Source organism: Gorilla gorilla, chromosome 3 (assembly GCF_029281585.2).
Source record: "Gorilla gorilla gorilla isolate KB3781 chromosome 3, NHGRI_mGorGor1-v2.1_pri, whole genome shotgun sequence".
NCBI lineage: Eukaryota > Metazoa > Chordata > Mammalia > Primates > Hominidae > Gorilla > Gorilla gorilla.
The window spans coordinates 108,448,717-108,465,920 of NC_073227.2; the positions used below are offsets into that span (position 1 = coordinate 108,448,717).

Sequence of the window (17,204 nt, forward strand, 5' to 3'; positions counted from 1 at the left end):
CAAACCTCCGTCTCAAAAAAATAAAATAAAATAAGAATGAGGAGATATATCCAAAGAATGAGAGACGGAGAGAGGGAAGAACCCACCTTGAAAGATCTCCCACCAAATCAGGAACAATAAGAGTATGAAGGTAAAACATAATAATGCATTAATTGAATAAAATATAAATCCCTGACTCTATACTGGTGATAGATGAAGGTTTTTCCTTTTGGTAAAACAAACTAAGAGATAATGATAATAGAAAATCACTGTTTGGCGACTATGATAGCGGTGGCTGACTCAGGCAGGAGTCATCCAGTGGGGACTGAAGTTGGTGAAGTTTAATGTAGAATGGAGTTCTGGAATAATGTCAGTTTATCTCTCCTCATAACACTAATCAATTACCAAGGGGAAAGGGTGACATTATAGCCAAGTTTGGCAGACATCAACATGACCAAGTGATCAATTTTAACATCACCAGGGGTGGGATGAGATAAGAAAATACCACGTTGAATGAGACTGAAGAGACAGGATATGGTGGCAGTCAAATATGTGAGGGGCATGGTTGATCCAAAGCCCTGGGGACCTACCACGACCTTCATTACAAGGCTACATTTCCCCTTGGCTCCTCCTGGACAATGTCTGAGTGGTTATATAGGAGAGGGTTGTTTTTTCAAGAACACACACAAAGGAGTTAAGGAGAAGGAAGCACCATGTGGACAGCCTGCACTCACGCGGTTCAGAAAAAACAGTAATGACCATGGGAACATGAAGAGACAAAGTGATGAGAACAAATGCAGTGAAATGTTGGCTGAGAACCTGAATGAAAAGGGTTATGTTCCTGAAAGGTTTAAATTTAACATCAGGCCAGGTGCAGTGGCTCATGCTTATAACCCCAGTGCTTTGGGAGGCCAAGGTGGGAGGATCACTTAAGCCCAGGAGTTCAAGACCAGCCTGGGCAACGTAGGAAGACCCCATCTCCACACATAAAAAATTTTTAATTAGCCAGGCATTGTGGCATCTAGCTACTCCAGAGGCTGAGGCGGAAGAATCACTTGAGCCTAGGAGTTGGAGCTTATAGTGAGCTACGATTGCAGCACCACACTCCAGCTTAGGTGATGCAGCAAGACTCCATCTCTAAAAAATAAATAAATAAATTTGAAATCATTTCAAAATAAGTTATTAATTAAAAATTTTCCAAGAGTATAATGAATTTCTCTTAAAATAACACGACACCCACATATCTATGGGAATGAATTTATTTTTCCATAAGATCTTCAGCGTTGGTGAGGGAAAGCTCAAATGCTGGGTATGGAGACAAACAAGCATAAGAGAAAGATTTGTCCTAAGTCAGAAGAATCACAACTTTTTAAATTCTCATGGTCAGACTGTTTTTATCTTCTTCCCCCTGCAGAGGAAATCAGGTTACAGTGACTTAGTTCTAGAAGTGAAATTACAAAATGTCCAGAGGAAAAACCAAAATCAAAATTCTCATCAGCTTTTTTGGAATGTAGATGACTATCTGAATGGTGATGCTGCTATCAAACACAAATCAAAAGTAAGATAAATGACAGCAGCCCTTCCTCTACCTCCAGAAACTGTATTTAGAGTTGGAGCCAGCAGATAGGAGAAAGACTGGAAATACTACAGCCAAAGAGGCCTTTCTCATGGATACTTAAACAGGAAATGCCAGCAGCAAAAACACCAACCCTTGATGACTTTTCCGCTAAAATGTGAAAGAACTGCAAGATCTGACTGCATTTTTATGAGCCTAGTAAGGAACACAGTTCTATTCGCGCAGTAAAGATGAACTCATCTATTGCTGAAAGGCATGCCATTTGACCATAAAAAAAAATGCGTGGCCTGGCACAGCGGCTCACACCCCAGTGCTTTGGGAGGCTGAGGCGGGTGGATCATGAGGTCAGGAGTTCAAGACCAGCCTGGCCAACATGGTGAAACCCCATCTTGACTAAAAATACAAAAATTAGCCAGGCATGGTGGCACACACCTGTAATCCCAGCTACTCGGGAGGCTGAGGCAGGAGTATCACTTGAACCCGGGAGGTGGAGGTTGCAGTGAGCCGAGATTGTGCTGCTGCACTCCAGCCTGGGTGATAGAGCGAGACTTCCTCTCAAAAAAAAAAAAAAAGTGTGAAGCCTTGAGCAGACGAGACTTCTAGTGCATCAAGTTACTAATCTACCAGCTTTAAAAGATAAGATAAGCAAAATAAATGTACCCTCACAAAGTATGCTTTTTCTTTTTCTTTTAAGACAGGCTCTCACTTTGCCACCTATTTGTACAGTGGGACAATCATCGCCCACTGCAGACTTGATCTCCCAGATTCAAGCCATACTCCTGCCTCAGCCTCCCAAGTAGCTGGGATCACAGGCACACACCACCACGCCCAGCTAATTTTTTGTATTTGCAGTAGAGACAGGGTTTCACTATGTCGGCCAGGATGTTCTCGATCTCTTGACTTCATGATCCGCCTGCCTCGGCCTCCCAAAGTGCTGGGATTAATGGCATGAGCCACCATACCCAGCCACATGTGGTGCATTTTTTTTAAAAAGTCTGGCAGTTACTTTGAGAGTTAAACATATACCTAAAATGTGGCCCAATTATTTCACTCCTAGTTTAGCTAAAACAAATGAAAGCATGTGTCTGTATATCTGTGCAAAGACTTGTACAAAAATGTTCATAGCCAGTTTCTTGGAAATAGCCAAAACCTGTGAGGTTCACTGTAGGTAAATTAAAAAGCTGTCTTTTTACAAGTTCATGTACATACTTGATATTCGATAATATTTCTTTCTCAACTGGTTTTCGACAAGGTAGAAAGCCACTCTTCAGTTTTACTCGATAGCAGATGTTATGAAAACTTAACACAGCTCCTTCAGTAAATGCCTTCAGGTCATTGGAAGTTGTCGCGGGGAAGCCATTGGTGTTTCCTTGTGACATTGGGATAAAAACTTCGACATTACTGGAAGACATCTGGAGAGTTTTTATCTTTCTGTAGACAGAAAAGCAATAGTAAGTTGATAGTCCAGATAAATGAGATTGCAAACACTAGGTGACAATACATTTAAAACAAGTCCATTTTTAAATGTGCGGCAATGAGTAGCTTCATTTCCAATGAACGGCCCATACCATTGTGATAAGAACATCCTAAAAACCTAAATGGGAAGACAGGCACAACTTGGAATGCATAAACTCCAATTAGATGTCAAATACATCCCTAATAAGTAAATGGGTCCTAATAAGTAAATAGGAAGAGTATGAAAATTACAAAAAACTGATAAAGCAGGAAAAGGATGGATAAGGGTTAGACTTGTCTGGCTTGAAAAGCATATTATGATATAAGTCAAGTGCAGGGACAGACTACATGCTCATCATCAGAATCTCTGTATTTTTTTTCAAGACCAGCCTGGCCAACATGGTGAAACCCTGTCTCTACTAATAATACAAAAGTTAGCCAGGTGTGGTGGCGTGTGCCTGTAATCCCAGCTACTGGGCAGGCTGAGGCAGGAGAATGGCTTGAACCAGGGAGGTAGAGGTTGCGGTGAGCAGAGATCGTGCCACTGTACTCCAGCCTGAGCGATAGAGCGAGACTCCATCTCAAAAACAAAGGGAAAAAAAAGAAACTCTATTTTTTTTTTAATTGCGGAGTTTATAGCATCATTATTATCAAAAGGGGCTTAGCCAAGCAGTCAGGAACAGGAGACATTTCTCTGAATTTATAGCTCCAGACTTTATGTCGGAAGTTGTTATGCACCTTCAATCAGCAAAGAAGGTAAACTCCAAAATTGTTTGCAATTACATATTAATTTCCTTAATTAACAAATATATTTAAATTCTAGGGAGATTTAAAGTTAGGTACGAAAATCATTAAGTAAATCAAACCAAAAGTTGAGCAAAAATTTAAAACAAAAAAGAATATTAAATGTATCAATAAAATGTGAAATATTTCATTAAACAAATTACAAAAGGTCTCAAAAAAGATTTATTTGAGTAAGACCTTAAGATGAGCTTAACAACTTGTGAAACAGGTTTGAAATGTTAACTTCAATAAATGTAGTTTTAATTTTTAAAAGTCAAAGTAATCCATGACGAACTTTCTCTCTGCCTATGATGGAGCTGCTGTTCCCAAACAGTCCTCCTAAGCACAACGACAAAAGTAGACCAAAAACAGTAAGAAGAAACTGTTGAAGAGTCCTGTCTGATAAAAGCAACCAAAGAGGCCAGGACATGAGGAACCAAAATCACGGAATGGAGGGACTGAAGCACTGAAACAAACTCCGCATTCCGCGTGCCCTTTCCTCTTAAGGTGGGTATTTGCACACAAAAATTGTACACACCTGGGGCACAGCTCAGACAAACCAAGCAGGAAGAAGCTGCTAGAAGAAATGAGTCGGCTTACTGAAGCCTCTACTATTTCTGAGCAGATATTTCAGCAGTCTGTCAGCACTAGGGAGACAAAATTTTGTTGGTGTTGAGCGCCTAACAGAGGAGGAGCCCTGGAAAGAGATCCCAAAAGCATTATGCTCTGGGAATGTGGACAAACCAAAAAACCAGTCTACTCAATCATGGCGATCTGCCCAGACTGCTAGAAGAAGGTTAAATCCACTCTCCAAGAAGATATCATCCAAATTTTCAATAAAAAATTGCCAGGCATCGGGAATCTCTCTGAATCTGCTGTGATTCTGAAGGCTGCCTGATTCACGAATCATAAGTTTAAAAATAATGAAAAAATTTTTTAAAATTGCCAGGCATGCCAAAAAACAGAACCTGATGTTCCAGAAATGAGAAAATGGAAACAGACCCACAAGTAATCTAGACTGGAGTTAACAGACATTGACATTAAAACAAAAGATTGATGTGTTTAAGAAAATTAAAAGACAGATTCTCACCAAGGAACAAAGATCTACAAAAACAAACAAAAATTAAGAATTCAATCGATGAGTTTAACAGCAGCTTTCCTAGTTTAGACACAAATTAGGAAAGAGAATTTAGTGAACTGGAAGACTAGTATACAGAAAACATCCAGGATGAAAATTATGAATGATGAAAATTATTACCATGAAAGGGGGAAAAAATCTCCTAATTAAAAAGAATGAGAACTACATAAAAAAGCATAACAAACATATGGGATAAGATGAAAAAGGTCTGTCATACGCATAACAGGCAACCTGAAAGAGAAGGGAAAATGCGGCAAAATGGGTACTTAGACAGAATCAGTATTTGAAGACATACTGGCCAGTATTTTCCAAAACTGACAAAGGTATCAAGCCACAGATTGAAGAAACTCTAGGAACACCAAAGAGGATGAATACAAAAAAAGACAAATCTAGGCATATCATAATAAAACTGCCAAAAACCAAAGTTATCTCCTAATAACTGTTTCTGTAATCCAGAAACATAATCATATTTACAAGTCTATTCATTTGGAGTCTGGAAAAGTAGAAACCATTTAAAGACTGACACCCAGCAAATTCAAGGTACATGGCTGGGTTTTAATCTGTGAACACAATGAATGGTAATAATTAGCCAAAATTCTGTTCTCTTGAAGCAGTGAAAGAGAAGGCACAAGTACAGTCAGCAGCCCTGTCCTTGAGTCCTGCGTCTGAAGATTCAACCAGCTGCAAATCGAAAATATTAAAAAATAGGACAGGCGTGGTGGTTCACACCTGTAGTCCCAGCACTTTGGGAGGTCAAGGCAGGCAGATCACTTGAACGCAGGAGTTCAAGGCCAGCCTGCACAACATGGTGAAACCCCATCTCTATCAAAAATACAAAAAAATAGCCAGGTATGCTGGTGCACACCGATGGTTTCAGCTACTCGGGAGGCTGAGGCAGGAGGATCACTTGAGCCCAGGAGGCAGAGATTGCAGTGAGCCGAGATTGCGCCACTGCACTCTAGCCTGTGTGACAGAGTAATACCCCATCTCAAAAAAATTAATATTTAAAAATAAATATAAATGGATGGCTGTGTCTGTACATAACATATACAGAATTTTTTCATCATTATTTCCTATACAATATAGTATCACAACTATTACCATAACATTTACATTGTATTAGGTATTACAAGTAATCTAGAGATGATTTAAAGTATATGGAACAATGCGTGTACGTTATATGCAAATACTATGCCATGTTATATCAGGAACTTGAGCATATGTGGATTTGGGTGTCCGAGGGGAGTCTTGGAACCAATTCCCCAGGGATCTCTAGAGATAACTGTAATGTATGAACTTCACACCTTTACTTCAAAAAGGTTTTAAACCATCTCCCCACGTATTCAGAAACCAAAATACACCAATTCCAACACTAGCAATCACTTCTCCTACTGCCATCCCCATTTGATGTTCATTCAGCCACTGAGGAAAAGACTTCTTAAGAGTATCAAATAACTTATTGCTTGAATTTAAATAGCTCACTGACTCAAGATGGAAATTTTAAAGACACTTTTGTGAGGTTTCCACAAATAAAAGGCAACAACTAGAGCTAAAGTACCCAAGAAAGAGTGATCACCCATGCCCATACAAGACAGAGGGTAACACTTATAAACACAATCACAATCTTAGAAGTGCCTGCAGAGAAAGAGTTTACCTTTCTTGTGATAGGATTAAATGTGTAATTCACATTACTCAGAAGCTGTTTCATTCCTGGCTAGGATTCTAACAATCTTCCTTGGGAGATACAGGGCCTTAGTCATTCATGAGTCACAAACCAAGTGATTAGTCAGGTATAACCAAGGCACACCATCAAGCTGAAGCACGTTACATCAAAAAGAAAGGAAAAAAAACAAACTTTAATTCTAACACCAATATGGAGCAATACACTTACTCTAAGAAAAAAAATACAGTAAGGATTAAATAAATAAAATATACCAACTCAGCACCAGACTCATCTCAAAGTGCCCGATCTCTAATGAATATAGTATTCTGGGTTTAGGGACTCTCTAAAAGTAACAACTACCTTTAAGCAAACACCAGTCTTTCCCCATGGTCAGAAGCTTTCTGGACATGTGTGCTGATCTCATTGGATTAGCATCATCTTTTTATATCAAGGAAAATACCCATCACACAACGAGATGTCCCTACAACAAAAATCAACCTCCCACCTGTTGCTGTTTCCTTATTTGCAGATTACCTGCTAAGGCTAATCCATTTCTTTTTCTCTTTCTGTGTCCTAGACCCCCTGCAAAGCCTTAAGTGAAAGGAAGCCTTCAAATGGCTTTACACTTTACCTGATCCCAGCCGATTCATGTTATTTGGCCTGATTATGTATCTTAGCCAACTCAAAAAGCCCTTTCAAATAAGACAGAAGGGATTTGCATATGGAGATTCTTTCCCCAGCTCTGCTGTCTCTTTCCTGCTGGTCTACCTATATCATTCATACCTCGCCTTTCTTGTTGCTTCCTAACTAGCAAGGCCACATTTTTACTTTTTTTTTTTTTTTTTTTTTTGAGATGGAGTTTCACTCTTGCTGCCCAGGCTGGAGTGCAATGGCATGATCTCGGCTCACTGCAACCTCCACCTCCCAGGTTCAAGTGATTCTCCTGCCTCAGTCTCCCTAGTAGCTGGGATTACAGGCCGATGCCACAACGCCCAACTAATTTTTGTATTTTTAGTAGAGACGGAGTTTCACCATGGTGGTCAAGGCTGGTTTCAAACTCCTGACCTCAGGTGATCCGCCCACGTCGGCCTCCCAAAGTGCTGGGATTATAGGTGTGAGCCACCGCGCCCAGCACATTTTTACTTTTTTGAGAAGTTTAACCATTTGTCTTCAATATATGCTGGTACTCTATTATAAAAATGATAATCTGCATTACAGATACCATATTTCTCAATTTTTTTACTCTTTATCAAACTCTTAATTGTATAGAACACTCTTTACAATTGGAAAGCTCAAATTGCGCAACTCAAAACAACATTTTCATACAACAAAAACTGAGAATAGGAAAAAAAAAAAAGTGCACAGGTAGAGCCTAAAGTCTTCAGCCTGCCACCTGCCCAGCTGGAACTACTGCATTTGTTGGTAGAAGCCAAGATAGCCTCAAGTTGAGAATTCCAGCCTCTACTCTTCCTTCTTTTTTTCCTAGGATGACGCTAGTATATGGAGTTGCACTCTACCTCATAGCCATAAGGCATGCTGCATAAATTACATACCTCTTTAAAGTGTTTACTGAGGTTAATCTCAAAAGATAACAATCCTGAGCAATCAAATCACTGTCAGGCGATTGCTACAAACTTAGCAGTGGAAAGGAAAAGAAACACAAAATCTGAAGTTTAACTTACATAAATTGTCCCTTGTCTTTAAAAGGTATCATGGTATTTTATTGCCTTTAAAAGATTGATCCATGGGCTTTCATGTTATATCCGATTTGACAGATTCGTCCTGAGAGGTCCAGTGTTGATTATATTCAGGCCCAAAGCCCGCTTGTATGGTGGTTTCAGAGTTAAACTGGCTAGGTGCTCTAGGACCCCACATCATGGCAGCACAGTGATCTGGAGAACGTGGCCTGATTCCCGACAGACAGGAAGAGACCCAATCACAGAAGGGCTGTATGGTCAGTGAGAAGCCACTGAGGCCTTTTAATCAGGAAAGGCTCACAACCCTAATGATGTTTATAAAGGAACACTCTGGGCCAGGCCAGGTGCGGTGGCTCTCGCCTGTAATCTCAGCACTTTGGAAGGCTGAGGTGAGCAGATTACTTGAGGTCAGGAGTTTGAGACCACCCTGGCCAACATGGTGAAACCCCGTCTCTACTAAAAATACAAAAATTAGCTGGGCATGGTGGTGTGCATTTTTGATCCCAGCTACTCGGGAGGCTGAGGCAGGAGAATCGCTTGAATTCAGAAGGCAGAGATTGCAGTGTGCTAAGATCGCGCTGCTGCACTCCAGCTTGGGCAACAGAGCAAGACCCTGTCTCAATAAATAAATAAAGGAACACTCTGCTGTGTGGAGAACAACAGGAGGAAGGAGAGGCAAGTGTGGAAGCAAGGACTAGCAGGGAGGTAACTGCAAAAATCCAGGGGAGCCATGCTTGGATAACAGAGGCAATGACAGTGGGGACATCAAAGGTTAAGGCTTTGAGAGGGATGAACTTTTGTTAAATCAGAACCAACCAAGACTCTCATGGATGACAAACCTGCCCACCCTCCTTGGGTCTTCAGTTTGCAACAATGTATCACTGTTAGGTTTTCTTAAATGTTACTTTAGAGAAGAAAAAATCCTTTTCCATCTCCCCTGTGGGTTCCCTAGCTGGGTTCCTAGAAATTAAACTGGCAATAGACAGGTTAATATGACCAAAAAAAAAAAAAAGTTTCCTTACATAAGTAAGTGTGGGAGTTTCATAAACAAATCAGAGTCTAGGACAAATCCATATGACTGAGGCTTTTTTTTTTTTTCTTTTTTCAAGACAGAGTCTCACTCTGTTGCCGAGGACATAGTGCAGTGGTGCGATCTTGGCTCACTGCAACCTCTGCCTCCCAGGTTCAAGCAATTCTCCTGCCTCAGCCTCCCAAGTAGCTGGGACTACAGGAGCCCACCACCACACTTAGCGATTTTTGTATTTTTAGTAGAGATGGGGTTTCACCATGTTGGCCAGGCTGGTCTTGAACTCCCAACCTCAGATGATCCACCTGCCTCAGCCTCCCAAAGTGCTGGGATTACAGGCATGAGTCACCGTGCTTGGCTAAAACCCATTAATTTTTATAACAAATTTAGCCAGGCGTGGTGGTCCATACCTGTGATTCCACCTACTGGGGAGGCTGAGGTGGGAGGATCCCTTGAGGGTCCATGAGACGGAGGCTGCAGTGAATCATGATTGTGCCACTGGAATCCAGCCTAGGCAACAGAGTAACCCTGTCAAAAAGAAAGAAAAGCAAAGAAAAAGGAGAAAGAAGGAAGGAAGGGAGGAAGAAGGAAGGAAAGGAGGGAGGGAGGAAGGGAGGGAGGGAGGGAGGCAGGGAGGGAACAGGAGAAAGAAAGGAAGGAAAAAGAAATGAAGAAAGAGAAAGAAAAGAAAAGAAAGAAAGAAAGAGGGAAAGGAAAGGAAAAGAAAAGAAAAAAGAAGAGAAGAGAGAAAAGGAAGGAAAGAAAGTAAAAAAGAAAACTAAAAGAATCCATTGAACTCTTCCAGGCACCCTCGCAGGCTTCCCTATGAAAGTCCCAAAGAGCCTGGCACTATTGTGCCTGAAATTCCAGCTGTGAGGCTGAGGCAGGAGGATCTCTTGAGCACAGGAGATCAGCTTGGGCAACATGACAAGATCCTGTCTCAAAAAAACGTACCTAAACTCTCTAGCAATATATACCAGTATTTAGATAACAGCTTTAACAATTCAGCATTAAAATGTTCTGCAAGCTTGGGTCACAGAGCATGAACTTTCTTCTTCTTCATGCTCTTTGCCCTTGTGTCTATCCTACACTAAGTACACAGAAAAATGATATTTATGAAAGTATTTCCTTTAGAATTCCTTGCAAATCTGCAATTTCTAAAAGTCATATTTGGATTTGAAAACTGAATTTCTCTACAGAGGCTGGCTATCATAAAAGCAGGGAACTATTTTCGTTTCCTGCAGAGTTCTTCAGACCCTGTTCTCAATTATTCCTATTAAGTGAAAGATTAAATCAATGTGTCACACTCTGTTGCAAGGTAGCTTAATAAAGATGTAAGCACTAGCAAGATGAAGTCACTAACCATGTTAAGGAGTAGATTTTGACAACTCTTCTACAGAATTTAGATTCTGGTAAGATTACTGAACTGCCTATAAAATTTAGAGAGCAAAAACACACATACAGAATAGACTGAGCATGAAATTCGTGAAAGGTAAGCACAAATCCGAAGCAAACCTACCTAAGAACTCAATATGGTTAACACAGCTGTAGTTCACAAAAACTACAATTATCCTGTTTCAATGCAGGACATACTTCCAGCCAGGAATGTCCTTCCCCACCTGAATTTCTACAACCTCACATTCCTTTGATAACTGAGAGATTAAGACAGTTCCATCCCTGAAGGAGCACAAGACCTGCGAGGTGGGAGGGTCTAGAAGCAAGTTCCTAGAGAAGACAGACCAAGTACAGCTGAATCTTGAACAGCACAGGTTTGAACTACATGGTCCACTTATACGCAGATGGAAGAATGCCAAACCCATGTATACAGAGGGCTGACTCTGCCCATACACTGGTTCCACAGGGCTGCTTGTGGGACTTGAGTATGCAGGGATTTGGGTATATGCACCCAAAGGGACCACTGTACCCCAAGGGACCACTGTAGACGGAAAAGAAGAAAGGAGAAGAGAAAAAGCTGTTCTAGTAAAGGAATGCAACATCCTTAATCGAAAGAGATATGTTGGGGCATGTATACCATTCATGAGGCTGGAGTTTAGTTTTCAGAGGGGGGCAGTAACAAAATGAGGCTAAAAAGGTAAGCAAAGACCATCAAAAGGGTGCAGCGTGCCTGATCAGGAGCTAAGACTTGACCCTGGAATTCTGGAGGGTCCCTGACTGCAAGGTCCCAGCTCTACCCTCTCCTCACTCCTATATATCCTGATCCTACAAGATTTTCAGTAAAGCCAGCAAGGTATCTATAGGAAATTAATAACTTACAGAAATTAATACTTATTACTAAGGAAAAACTGTTTTGGAAGGGATCCTATGCCAACTGTACACACGGTTCTGCCTAATCTTTGGTTTTTTTAATTATGTTTATTGGAAACCCATCAACAGGAAACAGTATTGTAAACAGTAAAATTCATCCTTTTTAAGAGCACAGTTTTCTGACATTGTAAAGTGTACACAGTCCTGTAACCACTACAATCAAGGCAGATCATTCATGTTAACCCAAAGAAATCCCCTCTCCTTACCACAGCCCCTGACAACCACTAATCAGTTTTCTGTCCCCTTAATTTTTCAGCTTAATCTAAATCCTCTCTTTGAATAGAAACAAATGAACATAAGACCCTACAAGGCTACTGTTTTTTCATTTACATTCCCACAAAAATCTGCAGGAATTCTGCTCGTCTGTACAAAAAATAAAATTGAAAAATTAGCCGGGTGTGGTGGCACATGCCTGTAGACCTAGCTACTTGTGAGGCTGAGGCAGGGGGATCCCTTGAGCCCAGGGAGTTCCAGGCTGCAGTGAGTCAAGATCACGCCACTATACTCCTGTCTGGGTGAGAGCAAGATCCTTTCTCTAAAATATAAAAATAAATTAATAAATAAAAGAATTCTGTCCGAATTGGTTTTAATCTGTGATTAGAAAGCCAAAACTTCAGTCTAGAAAATCGTCAAATCATAAATGAAATTAGACCAAGTGCAATTTACATGAGTGTTACATCCCAAATTTTCTTAATCTAATCTGCAATTTGGCCAGCAGTTTCCCAGAGGGAACGGAGATGTTCAAATCCTAAGGCTGCCCATAAAATGCTATCCAATCCATCACAGAATGTGTGTGGTTTCAGCTCCTTCTCCCCTTAAACTTCCTAGCCACATAACCCTGGAGAAACTGCTTAGCCTCTCCAAGCCTGTTTCTCACCTATAAAATTAATTCGGCCGGGCACGGTGGTTCATGCCTGTAATCCCAGCACTTTGGGAGCCGAGGCAGGCGGATCACCTGAGGTCGGGAGTTTGAGACCAGCCTGACCAACATGGAGAAACCCTGTCTCTACTAAAAATACAAAATTAGTTGGGCATGGTAGCGCATGCCTGTAACCCCAGCCACTCGGGAGGCTGAGGCAGGAGAACTGCTTGAACCTGGGAGGCAGAGGTTGCGGTGAGCTGAGCTCGCACCATTGCACTCCATTCTGGGCAACAAGAGTGAAACTCTGTCTCGAAAAATAATAATAATAATAATTCGATATTTACTAGACTTCTATTATCTGGCAGGCACTGGACTTACAGGAGTGGACAAAACAAAACAACAGATAAACATCCCGGCCCTCAGTGAGGTTACATATGAAAAATATCCATCAACAGTGCTATGGAGAAAAAAAATTAAAGCAAAAGAGGAAGGGTGGGCCAGAAATGGTGGCTCACGCCTGTAATCCCAGCACTTCGGGAGGCCGAGGTGGGTGGATTGCTTGAGGCCCGGAATTTGGAGACCAGCCTGGACAATATGGTGAAATCCTTATCTCTATTAAACATACAAAAATTATCCGGGTGTGGTGGCGCATACCTGTAATTCCTGCTACTTGGGAGACTGAGGCACAAGAATTGCTTGAACCTGGGAGGCAGAGATTGCAGTGAGCCAAGGTCACACCAATGCACTCCAACCTAGGCAACAGAGGTGGTCACGGAAGGCCTTTCTAGTGAGGCCCTCAAGCAGAGCTTTGAGGGTGGCCTTCTGGAGGAGCAGTATATGTCCAAGTGCTGGTCGAAGGAACAGCAAAGAGGCCAGTGAGGCTGAAGCAGAGTGAGGGAGGATAAGAGAGCAGGAACTCGGGTTGTATCTACCACTGACCACAGGAAGGACTTTGGCTTTGATCTGAATGACACTGGAAGGCACAGGAAAGTTCTGAGTGAAGAAATGATATCTATATTTAAAGCAGGAGTATCCAATCTTTTGGCTTCCCTGGGCCACACTGGAAGAAGAATTGTCTTGGGCCACATATAAAACACTCTAACATTAACAACAGCTGATGAGCTAAATTAAAAAAAAAAATCACATAATGTTTTAAGAAAGTTTACTAATTTGTGTTGGGCTTCATTCAAAGCCATCCTGGGCCACATGCACGTTGGACAAGCTTGGTTTAAAGGATCACTCTGACTTTGGTCATGGGTAGGGACAATGCAGGGAGACCACATAACAGTCCACCGTAATAATATCAAGAGCCAAGATGAGGACACTGTCCTGCACCCCTCCCTCCATAGCCTATGAGAGCTCCCTGAAACCTATTATCTGTGCATGTTCTGCAAAATCGCCTGCCCCAAACAATTCCATTTCCTGACCTCCTCTTACACTGCCCAAACTGGGAAAACAAGGCCAAAAGTAAATGACAGTGGTTTAGCTTCAGGCCCACAGGAAGTGAATAACTCATTTACATTTAAGAGGGGACTCACTGAGAAGCCCCTATGAATTTAAATAAAAGGAGTAGTGACTGGGGCTAGGAGACATAGGGAGGACAGTGGCAGAAGCTCTGGGAAAGTCATCACCCTTTCTCTTCTCCCTTTGCAAGGTTGACTCCACCAAATTGGCACTGTGGGAAGATTAGCAGCAGTGAGGTGGGTCATTAGAACATTTTGGGATCCTAAGCCCCCAGGGGGAAACAAAATCAAGTTGAGTGTGAGTTAGATTTACCCAAAACCACACAGCATTGTGCCTACAACCCAGTCCTTGTTCTCCGTGAGTCTAGTACATGTCAACTACATGAAGATCAATATCCCTGCTCCCTTCCAGTTTATAATTCAATCATCGGAATTGCAGTAAAAATTATGAACAGAGGCTGGGTGCAGTGGCTCATGCCTGTAATCCCAGCACTTTGGGAGGCCGAGACAGGTGGATCACGAGGTCAGGAGATCAAGACCATCCTGGCTAACACGGTGAAACCCCGTCTCTACTAAAAATACAAAAAAGTAGCCGGGCGTGGTGGCAGGCGCCTGTAGTCCCAGCTGCTGGGGAGGCTGAGGCAGGAGAATGGCGTGAACCCGGGAGGTGGAGCTTGCAGTGAGCCAAGATGGCGCCACTGCACTCCAGCCTGGGCGACAGAATGAGACTCCGTCTCAAAAAAAAAAAAAAAAAAAAGAATTATTAACAGAAAATTAAATGTGAGCAGCGGCATTACTTCTCAAAATTCTGAGACCTACAGTAAAAAACATCATGATCCAGTATACAAAGATATAAAAGAAGGAGCGTGTAATGTGTGTGTACTCCAAAATCATAGAAGGGCTCATTAATTATTGCGAGGGATCCTCTCTCTAATCCACGGGTACAGTTACCATCTCAGACCAAATAATGTCTCATCATAAACACAGTACTTCTTCATTGTTAGTATGACTAACATAAATATGGGTCTCAAATCCTTTTCTCACTGTGAATTCAATCAACAGATACCAAAATTATAATATTAGGATGTAGTTTAAGCTACTCAGCTAATAAAATGATCCTGGTTTCTTACCAGAGCCTAATAGATAGAAGTTCACATATGCATTATTTGTTTTGGAAGCACTGGCAGGGTTTCATCTGAGAAAAAAATGGGAGCTTTAAAAAATTCCTAAATACTACCAATTTTACTTCTTTCCCATAAGAGACTGAATCCAAGTTGGCAAATACAGTCAGGTCCTCTATAATGTTTAAACTTTAAGGCAATATGAATTTTCACTCGCGTCCGTGTGAAGAGACCACCAAACAGGCTTTGTGTGAGCAATAAAGCTTTTTAATCACCTGGGTGCAGGCGGGCTGAGTCCGAAAAGAAAGTCAGCAAAGGGAGATAGGGATGGGGCCGTTTCATAAGATTTGGGTAGGTAAAGGGAAAAGGGGATTTGTTCTCTGGTGGGCAGGGGTGGGGGGGGGTCACAAGGTGCTCAGCGGGGGAGCTTTTGAGTCAGAATGAGCCAGGAGAAGGAATTTCACAAGGTAATGTCATCAGTTAAGGCAGGAACAGGCAATTTTCATTTCTTTTGTGGTGGAATGTCATCAGTTAAGGCAGGAACCAACCATCTGGATGTATATGTGCAGGTCACAGGGGATATGATGGCTTAGCTTGGGCTCAGAGGCCTGACATTCCTGTCTTCTTATATTAATAAGAAAAATAAAACAAAATAGTGGTAAAGTGTTGGGGTGGTGAAAATTTTTGGGGGTGGTATGGAGAGACAATGGGCGATGTTTCTCAGGGCTGCTTCAAGCGGGATTAGGGGCGGCCTGGGAACCTAGAGTGGGAGAGATTAAGCTGAAGGAAGATTTTGTGGTAAGGGGTGATATTGTGGGGTTGTTAGAAGAAACAATTGTCGTATATAATTATTGGTGATGGCCTGGATACAATTTTGTATGAATTGAAAAAAGAATGGAATAAGACAAGGAGAAAAACAGGTATTAAAGGACTAAGAATTGGGAGGACCCAGGACATCCAATTAGAGAGTGCCTAAGGAGGTTCAGCATAGCCCTGCCAGCAAAGATGATTTATTTACTTTAAGAGTTGAGAGTGGCGGTTTGGGGATAGCACCAGGAGATATCGGCTGTGGTGGCTTGGAGAAACAATGTAAACCAGCAGTGTAAACAAGAGCAGGGCATTTACGAGTAGTTGAGAATGGTGAATAGGAGTATGACTAGACAGAAGATAGTAGGGATGACAAGTTTTTGGGGGCGCAGTCCAAGTTGGTCTGGTGTCTGGAATAAGACTGGGGCCTAATAAAAAGGAGCATCTATACAGGAGCTCAAATGGGCTGTATCCTGTAGCATTCCAAGGACAGGCCCGAATTCTCAGAAGGGCAAGTGGTAAAAGTATTATCCAGTCCTTTTTAAGTTGGTGGCTGAGCTTGGTGAGGTGTGTTTTTAAAAGACCATTAGTCCGTTCTACCTTTCCTGAAGATTGAGGATGGTAAGGGATATAAAGGTTTCACTGAATACCAAGAGCCTGAAAAACTGCTTGGGTGATTTGACTAATAAAGGCCGGTCCGCTATCGAACCGTATAGAGGTGGGAAGGCCAAACCGAGGAATTATGTCTGACAGAAGGGAAGATATGACCGTCGTGGCCTTCTCAGACCCTGTGGGAAAGGCCTCTACCTATCCAGTGAAAGTGTCTACCCAGACCAAGAGGTATTTTAGTTTCCTGACTCGGAGCATGTGAGTAAAGCTAATTTGCCAGTCCTGGGCAGGAGCAAAACCCCGAGCTTGATGTGTAGGGAAGGGAGGGGGCCTGAGAAATTCCTGAGGAGTAATAGAATAGCAGATGGAACACTGAGAAGTGATTTCCTTGAGGACAGATTTCCATGATGGAAAGGAAATGAGAGGTTCTAAGAGGCAGGCTAGCGGCTTGTAACCTACATGGAAGAGGTTATGAAATGACGACAGAATAGAATGGGCCTGTGAGGCTGGAAGGAGATATTTTCCTTGGTCTAAGAACCATTTGCCTCGTGTGGGAAGAGATTGATAGGTGGAAGTTTCAGTGGGGGAGTAGGTGGGAGTGACCAATGCGAAGAAGAAAAACTGACCCTGAGGGACAGAAGTTGGAACACTAGTTGCTTTTTTAGCTAACTTATCAGCATACGCATTGTCCTGAGCGAT

At 42.0% G+C, this 17,204-nt stretch overlaps 1 protein-coding gene across 12 annotated transcripts in view; it reads right to left on the reverse strand.

The window, feature by feature from the left end:
* ABCG2 (ATP binding cassette subfamily G member 2 (JR blood group)) overlaps positions 1–17,204 on the reverse strand; it is a 145,852-nt gene that overhangs the window by 44,576 nt on the left and 84,072 nt on the right. For 9 of the 12 annotated variants that reach the window (XM_063705419.1, XM_063705418.1, XM_063705420.1 and 6 more), the window contains one exon: positions 2,765–2,986. In XM_063705419.1, the coding sequence (XP_063561489.1) occupies positions 2,765–2,967 (203 nt within the window). In that variant the 5' untranslated portion in view covers positions 2,968–2,986. Of the gene's footprint in view, positions 1–2,764; positions 2,987–8,276; positions 8,375–17,204 lie in introns of those variants that run through there. The other 3 variants (XM_055384630.2, XM_055384637.2, XM_055384629.2) reach the window with 2 other exon arrangements.